Below are 18,559 nucleotides of genomic sequence, written 5' to 3'. Positions count from 1 at the left end.
ATACAAAACAAAGTACCTAATAAATGGAGACATCTATTTCAATATTAAAGATAACAGAACGTATAACAGATTCCTGAACAATTTCAAAAACAAGAAATAATTTATATAAAGAACAAAATGCAAGGATATACAGATGACTAATAATGGAGTATCGGAATATAGGAATGTACAAGTGAAGATCCACAGCACTGTCACAAAGTTTTGGATGCTTCTTCAGTGCAAATAATTTCAGTCAGGATCTTAAAATAAAAATACAGAATGATAATACAACTAAAATACCACAAATGGAAATATAGAGAAAGCAAGAATTATTGCATCAGCACTCACTTTGTTGTCTCCTCCACGGCACAGGACCCAATGCTACTTTATGCTTCTATAAATTCTTGTTGGTCTGATGCTGAGACACGATTCATGTTTTTTTAAAAAAATGTAGATCTGTCTTTAATAATAATAATATGAATAATTGTTTGTCTCTTCAAATAAGCGAACTTATGATTTCCCCATAAGAGAATAGGGAAAACTCCAAAGTTCTTATTGTTGAGAGTAAAAACTACTCTCTGCAAGTAAAATGAAAGAGCTGGTGTAATGAACAAGCAGCTGTATCTTGTGCTCTTAAATAGCCATCAGAACTCTGCTTCTTAAAGAGGCATCAAAGAAAAGCAGTAAAGTCCAACCTATCAAGGCCTGAAGGAAACACACTCTTTAAAAGGAACATCGACCTTGTTTCCTTCTGTGACAATAGTTTTTGTATATTAATTATCTGAAACCTATAGGAGTGTGCTTGGTCAGTTATCATAACTTTGAAATCACTGGCCTATATACAACAAGCCACAAGGACATATAAGCATATAGATTACATTTTTTTGTATTGCAGGTCCCAAATGTATGAAAAATAAAAGTTTCGCCTGTGCCTGAATGTGAAAATTGTGAACCTTCTTGTAAATGCCTACATGATGAGCATGCACCACACTTAAAAGAGCCCATGCTCTGTGGCTCAAGCCAAGTTAACTAGGTGTGCTATTATTATTGATTTATTATTATTTATCTAATTGAGAGGATGGTGGCTTCCAGCTCCAGACAGTCTTGGAGGAAATGGATTATCTTGACCCATTTCAGACTGGCTTTCGGGTGGGCTATGGGATGGAGACTGCCTTGGTCGGCCTGATGGATGATCTCCAATTGGGAATGGACAGAGGAAGTGTGACTCTGTTGGTCCTTTTGGATCTCTCGGCGGCTTTTGATACTATCAACCATAGTATCCTTCTGGAGCGTCTGAGGGGGTTGGGAGTGGGAGGCACTACTTTGCGGTGGTTCCACTCCTGCCTCTTGGGCAGCTTGCAGATGGTGTCCCTTGGAGACTGCTGTTCTTCAAAATCTGAACTTTTGAATTGGGTGCCTCAAGGCTCCATATTGTCTCCAATGTTGTTTAATATCTACATGAAACTGCTTGGAGAGATCATCAGGACATTTGGTGCAGGGTGCTATCAGTATGCTGATAATAATAATAATAATAATAATAATAATAATAATAATAATAATACCCCCAGTGAGGCACTACCTTGGCGTGGTTGTGGGGCTTGTGTGCTCTGATGAAGGTGAGAGCTATGCCAGAGGTCCAACCATACTGGACAGGTCTCACCAGAGGAGCCAGACAAAGAGTGCCTCTCCCATCAACAATATGGTGAGACGTAACTTTAATAAATCTATACCGGATCGGTCGTCGCCCGGGTCAACAAGGACTGCACCAGATGCTATAGTCCCTGGACATCTGGTGGCAAGTGGGCAACAGGACTCAGGGCAACAGGACTCAGGATCTTAAGTTGAGCAACCAGGGCTGGAGACAGCAAAGTTACTGGAAGAAATGTCGCTTAACCAAAAAAAATATACGAAAAATGCCAAGAAGGAAATAATGATCTGCTATTACAACTAGAAGAGGTTATTTAACAGTAGAGGAGGAGAAAAGAGGCCTTGAAGAATATATCAAGGACAGTGAAGAAGATGCACTTCAAATGGTCAATAACTCAAAACTATTCAACACCAATGAAACAAAGCAGGCCTACAAGAAAGAACAAGTCAAGAACCGAGCAGAAAAATGGAAAAATAAGCCCCTGCATGGTCAATATTTGCACAATATAAGTGGAAAATCAGACATCACCAAGACCTGGCAATGGCTTAAGAATGGTTGCTTGAAGAAAGAAACAGAGGGCTTAATACTGGCTGCGCAAGAACAGGCACTAAGAACAAATGCAATAAGAGCAAAAGTAGAAAAATCCACAACAAACAGCAAGTGCCGCCTTTGTAAAGAAGCAGATGAAACAGTGACCACCTGATCAGCTGTTGTAAAAAGATCGCACAGACTGACTACAAACAAAGGCATGACAAGGTAGCAGGGATGATACACTGGAACATCTGCAAAAAATACAAGCTACCTGTAGCCAAGAATTGGTGGGACCATAGAATTGAAAAAGTTTAAGAAAATGAAGATGTAAAAATATTATGGGACTTCCGACTACAAACAGACGAACATCTGCCACACAATACACCAGATATCACTGTAGTCGAGAAGAAAGAAAAACAAGTCAAAATAATCGACATAGCAATACCAGGGGATAGCAGAATAGAAGAAAAAGAAATAGAAATAATCACCAAATACAAAGATCTACAAATTGAAATTGAAAGGCTGTGGCAGAAAAAGACCCAAATAATCCCAGTGTTAATTGGCACCCTGGGTGAAGTCCCAAAAGACCTTGAAGAGCACCTCAACACCATAGGGGCCACAGAAATCACCATCAGCCAATTACAAAAAGCAGCTTTACTGGGAACAGCCTATATTTTGTGACGATATCTATAATAACCAACAGTATTGATGATAAAATTCTGGCATCCCAGGTCCTTGGGAAGGACTCGATGTCTGGATAAAACAAACCAGCCAATAACACCTGTCTGACTGTGTAAACAAGAAATAATAATAACAACCATCAGCCAATTACAAAAAGCAGCTTTACTGGGAACAGCCTATATTCTGCGACGATATCTGTAACAACTGACAATAAAATTCAGCCATCCCAGGTCCTTGGGAAGGACTCGATGTCTGGATAAAACAAACCAGTCAATAACACCTGACTGTGTAAACTAGAGATAATAATAACAACAACAACAATGTCTGGATAAAACAAACCAGTCAATAACACCTGTCTGACTGTGTAAACAAGAGGAAAAAAAAATAATTCGATTTCTATACCACCCTTCCAAAAATGGCTCAGGGTGGTTTACACAGAGAAATAACAAACAAATAAGATGGAACCCTGTCCTCAAAGGGCTCACAATCTAAAAGAAACATAAGATAGACACCAGCAACAGTCACTGGAGGTACTGTCCTGGGGGTGGATAGGGCCAGTTACTCTCCCCCGCTAAATAAAGAGAATCACCACGGTAAAAGGTGCCTCTTTTGCCCAGTTAGCAGGGGTAGACAGACATGCATCAGACATGCATCTTTTGCCCAGTTAGCAGGGGTAGACAGACATGCATCAGACAGACATCCATTCATTAGCTCCCTCTGTGTATTCTCATAACAGAATTGCTACTTGACAACATCCACCAGCCTGAACCAAGTACTACATCCTCTGGTGGGTTGCAAGTACACTTCCTATTTGTAGCATGCATTTGAGGGTCCTGTACCCAGGTTCACTTTGAACATGAATGCAGGCATTCACACAAACACATGTACAAGTGTACATCTGTACACTCGTACAGCATAACGTCTGAATGGGGCTAATGTGATAATAGGGCTAAAGAGGGCAAAATCTCCCATGTCAAATCCAATTTGGCCCCAAGTCTGCTGCAGCAAAACCAACAAAGTGTCTTACTTTAAAGAAGAACAGATTTTTATTTGGTATTGAACTGAGGATAGCATGCATCTGATGAAGTGGGCCATTGTGGCTGAGGATTATGAGAGTTGGGAACATAGGAAGCTGCCATATACTGAGTCAGACCATTGGTCCATCTAGCTCAGTATTGTCTACTACACAGACTGGCAGCAGCTTCTCCAAGGTTGCAGGCAGGAGTCTCTCTCAGCCCTATCTTGGAGATGCTGCCAGGGAGGGAACTTGAAGAAATCTTCTGCTCTTCCCAGAGCAGCTCCATCCCCTGAGGGGAATATCTTACAGTGCTCACATATCAAGTCTCCCACTCATATGCAACCAGGGAAGACCCTGCTTAGCTAAGGGGACTAATCATGCTTGCTACCAGCTCTACTCTCAGTTGTCGTTGAGTTGTAGTTCAACGATATCGTGGGACGGAAGGCTGGGAACTTTTTTCCTAGGTCACAAAAACTTCTGTCCACAGTCAACCCTCAAGTCCTTTGCAGAAACCTAGAATGGCCCTGTTTGTCTCATCATGATGCTGCCACCATGGTTAATCTGTCTTCTTGACTCTCTTTTGTTGGCCGCAAACTGGAGTTTGCTGTGCCAGTAATACAGTAGCTAATAGAAAGCAAGCCTCACCTCTCTATATTGGCTGTGTATTTTTACAGTCCTCACAAAATACAGTCTATTTTTATTGTTTCCCTCCTCTGGCAATTCACTCATCTGTCATAAAGTAAGTTGCAGTTTTAGATTGAAGTGGTGGTAGCATTTATTGCTTCTATGGGGAAGATTTACTCAGAACGAACTCCACAGTAAAATGTATTTTTTCTTGAAGTCAGCTAATAAAGACAAATGTCAAAGCCTACCCTTATACAAAAGCCTGGTGTTGCAACCACTTCCATGCTCATCTTGAAGCATTCGGAAGAGGCGTTATTAATGGTTCTCAGTCTCGCAAATACTTATGCATACTGGAGTCTTTGTGCGATCATCAGCATTGATGCTCTGCCACTGAGCTACAGCCCCATCCCTTAAGGGGAAAACCTTACAGCAGACAGTGCTCACGTATAGTCACCCATCCAAGTGCAAACCAAGGTGAACCCTCCTTAGCAAAGGTGACAATTACTGCTTATGTGCAGCAAATGCTCTTTGACATTCTCAGCTAATTGGGCAAAGGAGCACCTTTTAAGGAAGTGGCTCTTTTTCTATTTACATAAGAACTTAAGAACAGCCCTACTGGATCAGGCCCAAGAAGGCCCATCTAGTCCAGCATCTTGTTTCGCACAGTGGCCCACCAGATGCCGCTGGAAGCCACAGGCAAGAGATGAGGGCGGGCCCTCTCTCCCCTGCAACTGGTACTCAGAGGCATCCTGCCTTTGAGGCTGGAGGTGGCCTGTAGCCCTCCGACTGTAGCCAATGATAGATCTCTCCTCCATGAAGTTATCCAAAGCCCTCTTAAAGCCATTCAGGTTGTTGGCTGTCACCACATCCTGTGGCAGAAAATTCCACAAGTGGATTATGCGTTGTGTGAAAAAGTACTTCTGTTTGTTGCTCCTAGATTTCCCAGCAATCAATTTCATGGGATGACCCCTGGTTCTAGTGTTGTGTGAAAGGGGACAAAAATTCTCTCTCTCCACTTTCTCCACACCATGCATGATTTTATAGACTTCTATCATGTCGTATTTTTTCTAAACTAAGAAGCCCCAGGTGTTGTAGCCTTGCCTCATAAGAAAGGTGCTCTAGGCCCCTGATCATCTTGGTTGCCCTCTTCTGCACCTTCTCCAGTTCTACAATGTCCTTTTTTAGATGTGGTGACCAGTATTGTACGCAGTACAATTTAATAACAATTAAATAGCAGGGGAGCAATAGTCCCTATTCAGCCCAGCACAGAGTCCCTCTCAGAAGCTGTTGCTGGTGTTTTCTTTGTGTTTCTTTTTAGGTTTTGAGCCCTTTGGGGCAGTGGCATACGGAGGGTGCCAGCGGTCCCCATCCAGCCTGCCCCCACCATCCTTGCCACACCCCTGCATCTGACATCATGCCAGTCAACAGGGCCACGCTCCCTGTTTGGATGGAAATTCCAGCTAGTGCTGCCTTCACAGTGTGGCCAGGATGGCTTTTCCCAGCTTGCAAAAGCAGGGAGAGGCGTTCCCAGCCAGGTTGGGAGCCTAGCACTGGCTGAAACCTCTTAAAAACAGAGTCATGTGAAGGCAGCGCTGGCTGGAATTTCCTTCCAAATGGGGTGTGCGGCCCCGTTTGCTTGCATGGCCATGTGCGTCTGACTTCAGATGCAGGGGCATGGCTGGGGTGTGAGGTGTGGCCCCTGAGCACGGTGGCCTGGGTACTTTGAACCCCTCCGTGCAATGGTAGCTCTGCAGTTCCACCCCTGCTTTGGGGACAGGCAGCGACCTTCTCTTTCTTTTTCTCTTCCCTTTGGCCATGTAAACCGCTGAGAACTTTGTATAAAAAACAGAACATAAACATAAACTGAAACTGAATCCAGATAAGACGGAGTACTTATGATCTACCTGTTCTAGATGAGGTCACACTTCCCCAAAAGTAACAGGTTCACAGTCTGGGAGTATTTCTGGATCCACACCTCTCCTTGGTTTCTCAGGTTGGCGGTGGCCAGGAGTGCTTTCTATCAGCTTTGGCTGATATGACAGCTGCGCCAGTTTCTCGAGATCAGTGACCTCAAAACAGTGGTACATTTGTTGGTAACCTCCAGACCTGACTTTTGCAATGCGATCTATGTGGGGTTACCTTTGTACGTAGTCTGGAAACTTAAGTTGGTTCAGAATGCAGCAGCCAGGCTGGTCTCTGGGCCATCTCGGAGAGACCACATTACTCCTCTGCTGATGGAGCTTCACTGGCTGCCAATAGGTTTCCGGGCAAAATACAAAGTGCTAGTTATAACTGACAAAGCCCTAAACAGTTTAGGCCCTGGGTATTTAAGACAGCGTCTTCTTCACTACCAGCCACATAGAGGTCATCTGAGGAGGTCTGTCTCCAGTTACCGCTGACTCGTCTGGTGGCTACACAGAGACGGGCCTTCTTGGTTGCTGCCCCGAGATTGTGGAATGCGCTCCCTGCTGATACGATCCTCCCCATCTCTGGCAATGTTTAAAAAACATCTGAAAACCCATCTTTTCACCCAAGCTTTCCCAGCTTTTAAAAACTGTCTGTTTTGAATTTTTATGGCTGATTTTAAATTGTTGCATTGTTTTAACTTTTTATGTGTTTTGTTTTATGTTAACCGTCAAGAGATGAAAGTTTAGGCGGTATAGAAGTTTAATAATAAATAAATAAATAAATAAATAAATAATAGTAACAGAACCCCTAAACCAGACCTTTGGCCACTGCAGCAGGGGATGATGGGAGTTGTAGTCCAACACATGCTCCCTCCCAACTCTTTACAATACCTTGGCTATTAGTTGAAAAACAAACCCACATAAATCAAGGAATACCTGCAAAGGCACAACCCTATATTCTGATGTGCATTCCTCAATTTCATTCACCAGTTTTAGACATTTTGCAGCCATTTTCAGACTTGGCACAAGTGGCTATGAAAAGAAGAGCAGGGTGTGGCCCAAGAAATGGGTGGCTGATATGTACAACATTAAATATATTTTGACTTGTTGGTAGTTAGAATTGTCAGTTGCCAGTTTGCTTTGCACTTTGAACAGATGCTGTTTAGGGCTGGCATCAGGGGTCAGCATAGCTGGGCCTCTGCTGGAGCCCATAACACACGAGGGGTCTATTGCCAACTCCTGGAACTCCCTGGATCTCCTGCTCCTCCTCCTGTTACTGCCTCCCTGTTCCTCTCCGAGCAAGCAAGTGCTGAAAGGACCAAAACAAATAGCAATAGCAATAGCACTTACATTTATATACCGCTCTATAGCTGGAAGCTCTCTAAGCAGTTTACAATGATTTAGCATATTGCCCCCAACATTTCTGGGTACTCATTTTACCGACCTCAGAAGGATGGAAGGCTGAGTCAACCTTGAGCCCCTTGGTCAGGATTGATCTTGCAACCTTCTGGTTACAGGGTAGCAATTTTACCACTGCACCACCAGGGGCTCTGGTGGTGCAGGGGCTCTGGTGGCTCAAATGAGGCACCAGGCTCTGGTGGCTCAAATGGGCACCAGGGGCTCTGGTGGCTCAAATACAAATAGCATCAGAAATCTATTTTGCTATTCTTCCAGTAATTAACCAGTCATGGTCTGATAAAATTAAAGAGACATAAAACTCATTAGATCTGCCAGGAAATTTGGCAATAATGGGGGAAATAAAGTTATATGTATGTCATGATACTAAGAGCAACATAAAAGGATACAAGTCACACAGACACAGCCTTCCACTGTAGGGAACTTAGCATCTCCCCTTTAAAAGAGCCAAAAGCAAAACATGATGCATGTTTTATAAATGCTCTTTTGGTATTTCAGAACTGTGAGATTCCAGAGATAGGTGGCTGGAGCAGGTCTCTTACTCTGAAAAGCAGACCGAATGATCGTATCAGGAGAATTAGAACTCAGATCCCTTTGTAATTCTTTAGCACAAATGTGCTGCTTTTGATTTGGCTTTATGACATCCTAGCCCATAAAATGATAAATGAAAGGGGCAAGAGTCTGGGTCTGTTCTCATAAGCAGCCAAGGCTAGACTTAGGCAACCAGGCCTGGGCTTGAATGCCTGATCCTGGTGCTGTCGCGGCGCCAAACCCAGCTTTCAAGCCAGGTTTTTAGCCTGAATTAACGGAGAAAATGCTCTGCGGGAGGGGATAAAAAGGTGGCAGAACCATGAAATTCCGTGCAAATGTGACTCTACGCTTTCCTATCTTTATGGAATCCTGGAAGGCGAGGCTGGATGCAGGAGGGCGGTGCTGTCGAGGAAATGCGGTTTCACCATTGGTCCGGAGAACGCTTGCCGGGCTACCCTTAGCGTGATAACCAATGGGGACAGAGGAAGGGCGTGGTGGCCGGAGAGGAGGTAAGCTCTGATTGGCTAGGGTCTGAGGGGCGGGGGCAAACTATGAGCAAGAGCGCGAAGACTCGAAGAAGGTGCTTGGGCAGATTTGGCGCCGTCGCGGAGTCATTGGTCCTTTCTCGGTGGCTTGGGAGTCTGAAGTGATGGCAGCGGCGAGCACGACCGCGACCACGACTGAGGTGAGCCTTACTGGTGTGTAGTTGAAAGCGGTCGACTATTTGGCAGTAGGGGCGGCAAACACTACCCCCGCTATCGTTGGCGGTCCCGCGGAAGCCTACTCAACGGTTTAAAACTACGACTCCCAGCGTGCACCGCGCTCTTGCTTGGGAGGAGGCAGGTGTCCCAGCATGCACTGCAGCTCTGTCTTGCTCAGTTCTTTGGTCTGGCATGGTAAGGTACTAGGATGGACTGTGCCATTTCAGAAAGTTTGGTAGGGATTTCTCTTTTTACAGGCCCCCCATGCAAATATTATTATTATTATTATTATTATTATTATTATTATTATTATTATTATTATTATTATTAATAATAATAAAATTTAACCATATGTAAAATATATTTGTGCTGCTCCTGCAAGACATTAAGAACATAACATAAGAACAGCCCTGTTGGATCAGGCCCAAGGCCCATCTAGTCCAGCATCCTGTTTCACACAGTGGCCCACCAGATACAACTGGGAGCCACAGGCAAGAGCTGTGGGCATGCCCCCTCTCCCGCTGTTGCTCCCCTGCAACTGGTACTCAGAGGCATCCTGCCTTTGAGGCTGGAGGTAGCCTATAGCCCTCCAACTAGTAGCCGTTGATAGACCTCTTCTCCATGAAGTTATCCAAACCCCTCTTAAAGCCATCAAGATGTTGACTGTCACCACATCTTCAGGCAGAGAATTCCATAGGTTGATTATATGTTGTGTGAAAAAGTACTTCCTTTTGTCGGCCCTAAATTTCTTGGCACTCAGTTTCATGGGATGACCCCTGGTTCTAGTGTTATGTGAGAGCGAGAAAAATGTCTCTCTTATCAACTCTCTCCACACTGTGCATGATTTTATAGACTTCTATCATGTCGTATTTTTTCTAAAGTAAAAAGCTCCAGGTGTTGTAGCCTTGCCTCATAAGAAAGGTGCTCTAGGCCCCTGATCATCTTGGTTACCCTCTTCTGCACCTTTCTTAGTTCTACAATGTCCTTCTTTAGATGTGGTGACTAGGACCATAGTGTATTCATATATAAAATATATTTATTTTAACACATAGGTGCCAATCCTTCCCTTGACATCAACTTATTCGTATACAAAACATATTTATGTTGACATATTTGGTTGCCAGTTCTCCTCTAGATAATGATCTGGGCACCTAATAGAAAGCTTCTAGCTCAGCCCAGTTTCTGCCATGCTTTGTTTGAGGGAGCTTTGTTTATTTGCATAAGGGGACATTCAAAAATTGGATTTTTCCTCCTTTGCATTCTGAAGTGGCACAGTCTATACTGTCCCTCCGGACCATATCAGCTCATTTGGCTCTGTGTGTAGGACAAATGGTGTTGCCTCACTGACTTTTTCTGGTATTTTATGCCACTTGTGGAATGTTGCATGCTGGAAAAGTAAGGTGCCCTAAAACGATTCTTCTTTCCTCCCTTGACTGATTGATGAATTTTAATATCTAATTTAAACTAGTGGGTAAGAGACTGAGGTTCCAATCCGGTGCACATTTTACCAGGGAGTATACTCCATGAACGTTGTGGAACTTACCTTCTGAATAAAATGTGTGGAATAAACCTGTGAGCAACAAATCTGGAAGTCTTGATTCAAATTTTGCATCTGCCATGTACTTACTAGATGGTCTTATGCAAACTATGTGCTTTCTTTCAGCTTCAGCCCCTCAGTCTGTAATATAGAGCTAATTTTGGCTTATCTTGCAGGGCAGTTGTAAGAACTACCACAGAATAATTTGTGTAGAGGACTGCCAACCTGGAGGGCTGTCTTAAGTCTCTCTTATTCACACTCACACACCCACACACACACACCCTGTTGCATTCTTAGTGGAGAATGATGTGAAGTAGCAGTCAAGCAGGGAACAGATCTATCTCCACCCAGACATGTTTTGGGAATGTCTGAACACTCAGACATCTGAGTGAATGGTGGTGGTCTCCTTAATGATGCTGTCAGCATTCATTTGTATATGTCTGACAAAATCTTTATTTTGAGGTATTCACATATTCAGCTGGAATTGCTATGTGTGAATGATGGTAAAATGCCTGTCATTTAGGGTATGATAGGAAGGAGGAGAATATCCATGAGAGTGGATGACAGTTGCAGCTCCACCCTCCCCACAGTAGAGTGGAGCCAAACTAGGTATCTTTCAGTGTCTCTATTCAGACTCATCTATCATCTTTCCCTTCTCTATGAATACGAAGCATATTTATATAGCACTTTTCAACAAAAAGTTCCCAAAGTGGTTAACATAGATTTAAATAAATAAGATGGCTCCCTGTCCCCAAAGGGCTCACATTCTAAAAAAAGAAACATAAAAGACACTGGCAACTGCCACTGGAGGGATGCTGTGCTGGGGATGGATAGGGCCAGTTGCTTTCCCCCCTGCTAAATACAGAGAATCACTACTTTAAAAAGGTGCCTCTGGGCTCAGCAGGGTTCAGTTTTCTTAGGTCCTTGATTCTTCAAAGACCTATTCCAGCCCATTTTTGGCAGGTGAAGGAGAGGAACTGCCAGTTTGCTCTCAGAACTCCCTTTTAAAAATGCTTTTAAAAATAAAATATCTCCAGTTTTATTTAATGTATTTCTTGATCCTTATACACAGTATGGGACAGGAAATCCCACTGAAATCAGTGAAGTTTTCTTTTATATATGATTATTAAACTCATGGTGTAAGATAAATAATGTCCCATGCTCATTGGGCTCAGGATGGTGGAGCTGTATTCAAAAAACCTGTATAAATCCTTTTTTGTGCTCTGTCTGCACATTCTGTTGACATGTGGAGAGGGAAGTAGGATCCAGATTTTCTGTGGAAAGTAAGATCTGGCTTTACACATGTATAGCCGGTTCTACACATTGTTAGATTGCACTCTCTTATCAGCCCAAACCCAGGCAAGACCAGGATTTTTAGGCCCAGATCTGTGCTACCTGAGACTAAAGAGAAAAAGACCTTTGGAAGAGAGTTCTGAGAGCAAACTGGCAGCTCCCCTCCTACACCTGCCAACAATGGCCTGGAACAGGTCTTCTGTCGTTTATTTATGTATTTATTTAATGTTTTTTACATTTTGTATTTTACAAACATCTTTCCAAGTCCCTCACCCTTACCCCAGAGCCCAACCTTCCTTTCCCCATTCAGCGCTGGTTGTGGGGAGATGAGAAAATAAAGGAGAGATGGAAAGAGAAAGAGGGAGAAGCAGAGCAGAAGGGGAGGGAGGGAAGAGGAGAAGGGATACTCGCTGTTGCACCAGTAGGTGTGGGTAGATCAGAGGGGGTTTTATTCTAAGAATCGAGGCCCCGAGGAAGCCACAGGCAGCAGTACTGTTGGTATGCATATGCTAAACTACTTCTCGCAAAATGAATGGAAGTATAGGAAATATTCTACAGCCAGAGCAATCCCCTCCTTGACAACAGATTTCCTCTCACTGATTGAATTAGTGCAGAAGACCTGCAAGTTGTGATTGAATCATGGCCAGAGAGCAAGTTAATCAGCTCCTCTATTATAAACTCGGTGATTCTTAATGGATAGACCTGCCTAGATTTCCAAGGTCATAGACCAAAGAGTTAAGAGGAGCTAGTTTCCTCTCCATCTCTCCAGAACAGTAGGGTAGAAGCCCTTCATTTAGAATTGTCAACTCTCACCTTTGCCCTTCTGAATGGGAAAGGAGGTTGAACCTATTCAATTATCTTGTTGTTCTCAATCAATTTGTGGGTATAAGGATCCCAGCTCAGAGCAATCTGAGCATATTGATCTGATGCATGGCCAGAGCGTGAAAGGAAGGTCATGGTAATCAAGTAGTTCATTCCAAATTTGAAAGCACCCAGTTTGATTGCTATTGTACCCATTAATTATGATACTGACTTCATTTTATGAAACCGTTTTTTAGATATGGAAATTTTTGTGGTTAAAAAAGCAGCAAAGGAAACATTTTCATTTTTGAAAATGTTCTACCCTTTGTCAGTGCATCTGAGTGAAATGAGAAATAAAGCTGGGTGTCATTGACATACTGATGGCATCAGAATATATGGACAATATTGCCATGTAGACATTAAATTATAGGGGCTTTAGAACGGAACCCTCCAGAAATCAGTAATTAGGACTCCAGAACTGTTGTCGTTGAATTTGGAAACTGGATAGTGCTGGGCTTGGCTTCTATTTTGAAAACTCTTAAAATATTTTGAAAATTCTTAAAATATCTGCACATGTTTAAACTTCTTCTGCAGTACTAATAAATGTACTTTGATTATAGCTTAACTTGGATGTCCAGGATCTGAAATCTCAGGACACCTCTGACAGTGATTCAGACAGTGGGCAGGGCAGCTGTGAAATGAACTCTTCGGCACAGACAAAGAAGGAAATTGCATCTGCTGATGATGGTCTGTAACTTCCTATTGAATCTCCTTTGCTTAAAAATAAAAGGACAGAGATTGTGCATTATTTCAGAGAAAGCTAATATTCCAGAGTAAGCGTGCTGTTTTAGCTCTAGCATAGAATTGGGTTATAAGAATCATCTGGTAGAAATTGACCACAATCCAGCTTACCCAGTTGCATGTCTGCAGCTGATTGTTGAATCTGTATTCCATGCGTGTTTGACCCCTATCTCTACTGAGTTTCAAAAGCAGCAAACATACGAGGGGCTGCTGTACTGAAGGAGAATTAACACAGTTCTTCTTTATCGGAGGTAGGCAACGTGCGGCTCTCCAGATGTTGCTGAACTACAACTCCCATCACCCACAGCCACCATTTATTTATATTGTAGTTCAGGGAGGTGTAGTTCAGCAACATCTGGAGAACCACACGTTAGCTATCCCTGCTCTATATGCTTGGATCCAGCCCTTGTGCTCCTGTAACAGTTTTCTTCATTGTAAGGTCTGGGAGCCAGTAGCTTCTCCCATCAACCCTAAGTGCAACTCCCTGACTAGTTGTTTATTGAGTTTATGTGAAGCTTTGATCAAAGCTAAATACTCTGCACAGAGCTCTGGTGCCATGCGGAGATGATCATTTCCACTGTGTATGCTGCACTTTGCCCAGTGCTGGGAAGGGGGCTCCTTGAAGTGAAACAGAGCCCTCTTGAGCCCCTGCATTGTCCTTGAAGGTGTACACAGAGTGCCCGCCCACCACTGAGGAAAGCACAACACTGTGCAGAGGTCAGCACAATGGGACATGTGAGCTCTGGAAGATATTCCCCTCAGGTGATGGAGCTGCTCTGGGAAGAGCATCTAGGTTACAAGTTCCCTCCCTGGCAGCATCTCCAAGATAGGGCTGAGAGAGACTCCTGCCTGCAACCTTGGAGAAGCCGCTGCCAGTCTGTGAAGACAATACTGATCTATATGGACCAATGGTCTGACTCGGTGTATGGCAGGTTCCTATGTTTCTAAATGGCTCCCACCTTGAAGGTTTTTTGGTTAAAGTGGCCCCCACTTGAAAAACAGTGAAGATCACTGTCCTATGAGTCGGAACAGCTTGTGGATTGTTTCCAGAGAAAAAGGAAATATTCTGCTGGAAGGAGCTAAATTGCCCAATAAAGTTCAGTTAAGTGATATTGACCAGTACTACCAGAAAACTGAAAGTGCAGTATCTGAAGTGAGGAGAAGGTAAGAACAGAGTTTAGTAATCACTTTAAAAATGTGTGTGTGTGTTTAAAGGGAGGTGCGTGCCATACGGATCTGTAACATTTTGTTTTTGCAGGCTCAGATGATGAGATTTGTGTGAGTAAGAGAATCAAGTGTAAGAAGTTGCTCCCAGACAGTGACAGTGAAGGAGAAGATCTTGCCCCTGACAAATTGGAGACTGCAGAAGAAGATGTGGAGAACGTGGAGGAAAAGAATGATACTTTGGCTGCTAAGGTGAAGAAATCTCACCGTATTTGCCGGGCTCTGCTAGACAGTGATGATGATACTGATAACATTTTATATAATGCAAACTTTGGAAAAGACCCTGAGCCTTGCTCACCTGGGCTTAAGTTGGAGAACTCCGAGATATCGGCAAAACCTAGGAAAAAATACAAAAGCCACAAGATTAATTGTACAGAGCAAGCTGAAAGAAAAGAAAAGCACAATTCAAGGAAAAGGAGAACAGAGAAGGAGAAGAAAATGAAGGCCATTAGACAGCTGAAAGATAAGGAAGAGAAGCAAGAAGAAAAGGTATGATGGGAAGAGGAGAATGCCTTGAAAGTGGATTTTATGGAATTCCTTGTATGTACACAATATAAAATGTGTAATCTAATGCCAGGTTGTGTCTTGATGTGTGTTTGATTACCCATCTTGCATTGTGGGTGTTCCCCCAGCTTCCATGTTCTTCTGAAATGCCAGTTATGGCTAGGGATGTGCAAACCGGCTTGACGTCAAGCGAATTCAATGTCGAATCGGTTCGGTTCGATGGTTAGTGGTCGAACCGAACCACCCCCTGTTCAGTCCGACCCCAGACCGAACACCTCCGGACTGTTCAGGGGTATGTGAACTTTTTTAAAAAACCCCAAACCATTTTTTATGGCACTTACTCCCTTCGTTGGAGGTGGTGGGGGGTGGGGGTCCCTCTCCCACCGCTGGCCTCAATACAGCCCGAACTGGCCCATTCGGGCCTTCCCCCTCAGCGCGGCCCCCATTTTGGAGGCTGCTGCGCCTGCACAATTGGCCTCTAAGAGGCCAGTTCAGGCTGCATTGAGGCTGGCGGGGGGAGGGGGAAGCTCTGCAGACACCCCCCACCGGCCGCCTCCAACAACTCCCTTGAAGGGAGTAAGTGTCATTAAAAATATTTTTTGAATTAAAAAAAAAAAAAAAGTTCACGCACATGCCCCTCCCACAGACTAAACTGAACTGGGGGTGAGAATTCGAGGGGGTGCTGGACTGAACTGGCCCGGTCTGGTTCGAGTATGGTCCAGACTGGAACCGAACCAGCCGGTTCTGTGCACTTCCCTAGTTATGGCATTGTGGAAGTCCAACGTGCTGCCATAGCAGGAGAGAATAAGGTCCTATCTAGATGAACAGTTCACTGCATGACAAAATTGTTCTTGGACTGTAATTCTTCAGACTTCTGGCAGGAATTGCATGGCTGTCATTGTATTATAAAGCTCTAAACAAAAGCTCCTTGTGCATAGAAAGCTAGATGCCGGGAATAAGCATTTTAGTAACATTTCCCTTGCATGCTAGCTTTCCATCTATAGAGTATGTATTTGTTTGTTTCGGCCCAAGGCCAGCATACCTCTATAGAGAGATTTTCTTTTGTATGAGGAGTACAATTATTCATTATTCATTCGTCGTCTGAAGTAGTACAGTCCAGAAAGAGGTTTTATATGATACAGAATAAAAGCTTTGTGTGTGCATGTCTGGTGTTGTTTTGTGTGTGCTTAGTTTGATTTTTGCAGTGTGTGAAATTATAAGGTCATTCACACGACCACCCCTACCTGTGCTTGCGCAGCCCTACCCGGGTAGTGCTGGTCATGTGGAGTGCCAGGATCGGTCCCAATCCCTGTGCTCTGCACCGGGGTAGTTTTGAGTTTTGTACCCAGGGCTTCTAGTGAGGTAGAATGACTTGAGCGCACTATGCATAATCAATGTGTGGAATCTCTGCCATGAGATGTGGTGACAGCCAACAACCTGGATGGCTTTAAGAGAGGTTTGGATAACTTCATGGAGGAGAGGTCTATCATTGGCTACAGTTGGAGGGCTACAGGCCACCTCCAGCTTCAAAGGCAGGATGCCTCTGAGTACCAGTTGCAGGGGAGTAACAGCAAGAGGGAGGACATGCCCTCAACTCCTGCCTGTGGCTTCCAGCAGCATCTGGTGGGCCACTGTGCAAAACAGGATGCTGGACTAGATGGGCCTTGGGCCTCACTCCCGGTCGTGTGAATGCTTCGGCTGCCTGCAATCCGAGTGCCCACAGAGCTGGGCGGCAAGTGAGTCCAGCAGCAGGGAAATCCCCCAATGCACCACACTCCTTGCACTGTGGGTTGTGAGAGGCCGCAGCCTGCTTTTCCCCCTGCCCCCTCACCACTTGTGAATAGCTCTTGCGCCGGTTGTGTGGGCATGCAGCTGCAGTGATCACAGAACAGTGAGGGTCGTGTGAGGGAAGCGATATTGTGTCCTCTTCCTCACCCTTCCAGAAACAGTCATGTGAACGAACCTTATATATATTTGACAAGTTGGTTCTGTCATGAATTTTACCTTTCCCCCTTAAGGTTTCAGTCTTAGACACATTTATCAGAGTAAGCTCCATTGGACAGAGCTGACAGGATGGGGAACGTTACCCAAAGAACATAAGAACAGCCCTGCTGGATCAGGCCCAAGGCGGCCCATCTAGTCCAGCATACCGTTTCGCACAGTGGCCCACCAGATGCAAAGTAATCCCATTGAAATTAAAAGGGCAGATTGGCATTGTCAAACTTGTCCTTTTAATTTCAGTGGGACTACTTTGAGTAATCTTCCTCCTGTCAGCCAGTAGCAATTACTTCTGAGTTAATGTGCATCAGTTTGCACTATAAGTGTTTTCTTTCCACCTGTCCAGGGGAAGGAAGGATTCAAGTTTTGTTTGCTACTTTTCTTGGTTCAGGAGCTTGGTGAAGGATTTCCTTTCAATGACAGCGGGTGCCTTCTGGCTGATAAAGACCTTTTTGATGATGGCTTGGAAGAGGAGGAAAGTCCTCTTCAGGATGAAGAGTCTCTAGAGTCAATAAAAGCTGCAGCAAAAGAGAAAATGAGAAAACAAAAGGTAAGTCATGCTAAACCTTCCAAGGAAGCTGTACCTGAATGCAGAAAACAGCCCAGAATCGTTTGGCACTTAAAGATTACCGGATTTTATTGTGGCAGGAGCTACAATCAATCTGTTGGCCTTTGAAGTGCCACACAGTTCTTAGAACAGCAACCCCTCTAGAACTGGATGTGTACAGTCAGGTTCAGGCCCAACCGTGGCACTTGGGTTGCTGCCGTTTTGGGAGTGTATGCTCCCTCCCCCATCCCTGTACGGGCCACTGCTTCTGGTCTCGGTAACGATATGCTGAGATTGGGCATGTTCAAACTCACCAATCTCGGCATATCCTACCCTACTTGTGGCAGGGAACTGGTAATTTCTACCTTAGTTTTGAGGTGAGTGATAGATGTCAGGTTCTTGGCTGCAAGCAGAGTAGGATATGCTGAGACTAAAGTGCAGTGCCCAGAACATTAATGGATAGTTCTATTCAGACATTCAGGAGAGCTGGTCTTAGCAGCATAGGAAACTGCCTTATACTGAGTCAGACCCTTGGTCTATCTAGCTCAGTATTGTCTTCACAGACTGGCAGCGGCTTCTCCAAGGTTGCAGGCAGGAGTCTCTCTCAGCCCTATCTTGGAGATGCTGCCAGGGAGGGAACTGGAAGAAATCTTCTGCTCTTCCCAGAGCAGCTCCATCCCCTGAGGGGAATATCTTACAGTGCTCACACATCAAGTCTCCCATTCATATGCAACCAGGGCAGACTCTGCTTAGCTATGGGGACAAGTCATGCTTGCTACCACAAGACCAGCTCTCCTCTTCTTCTTATTTCAGGTTGC

General features: G+C 44.3%; 1 protein-coding gene and 1 long non-coding RNA gene across 4 annotated transcripts in view; one reads left to right on the top strand and one right to left on the bottom strand.

The window, feature by feature from the left end:
- Positions 1-76: 76 nt before the first annotated feature.
- LOC128332907 (uncharacterized) lies at positions 77-565 on the bottom strand. The gene is made up of 2 exons (XR_008310778.1): positions 328-565; positions 77-239 (listed from the first exon to the last, which is right to left on the bottom strand). It is a non-coding gene; the product is annotated as an uncharacterized LOC128332907 (long non-coding RNA).
- An 8,301-nt stretch (positions 566-8,866) lies between these two features.
- Positions 8,867-18,559, top strand: part of CLSPN (claspin) — a 53,363-nt gene continuing 43,670 nt past the window's right edge. Inside the window, exons 1-4 of one of the 3 annotated variants that reach the window (XM_053267595.1) lie at positions 8,867-9,020; positions 13,288-13,414; positions 14,727-15,181; positions 17,586-17,744. In XM_053267595.1, coding sequence (XP_053123570.1) covers positions 8,985-9,020; positions 13,288-13,414; positions 14,727-15,181; positions 17,586-17,744 — 777 coding nt within the window. In that variant the 5' untranslated portion in view covers positions 8,867-8,984. Of the gene's footprint in view, positions 9,021-9,213; positions 9,272-13,287; positions 13,415-14,726; positions 15,182-17,585; positions 17,745-18,559 lie in introns of those variants that run through there. The other 2 variants (XM_053267597.1, XM_053267596.1) reach the window with 2 other exon arrangements.

The sequence above is a fragment of the Hemicordylus capensis genome, chromosome 7 (assembly GCF_027244095.1).
Source record: "Hemicordylus capensis ecotype Gifberg chromosome 7, rHemCap1.1.pri, whole genome shotgun sequence".
NCBI classification, from domain to species: domain Eukaryota; kingdom Metazoa; phylum Chordata; class Lepidosauria; order Squamata; family Cordylidae; genus Hemicordylus; species Hemicordylus capensis.
The sequence above is the reverse complement of the archived record's forward strand: the minus strand, read 5'-3'. Positions and strand labels throughout refer to the sequence as shown.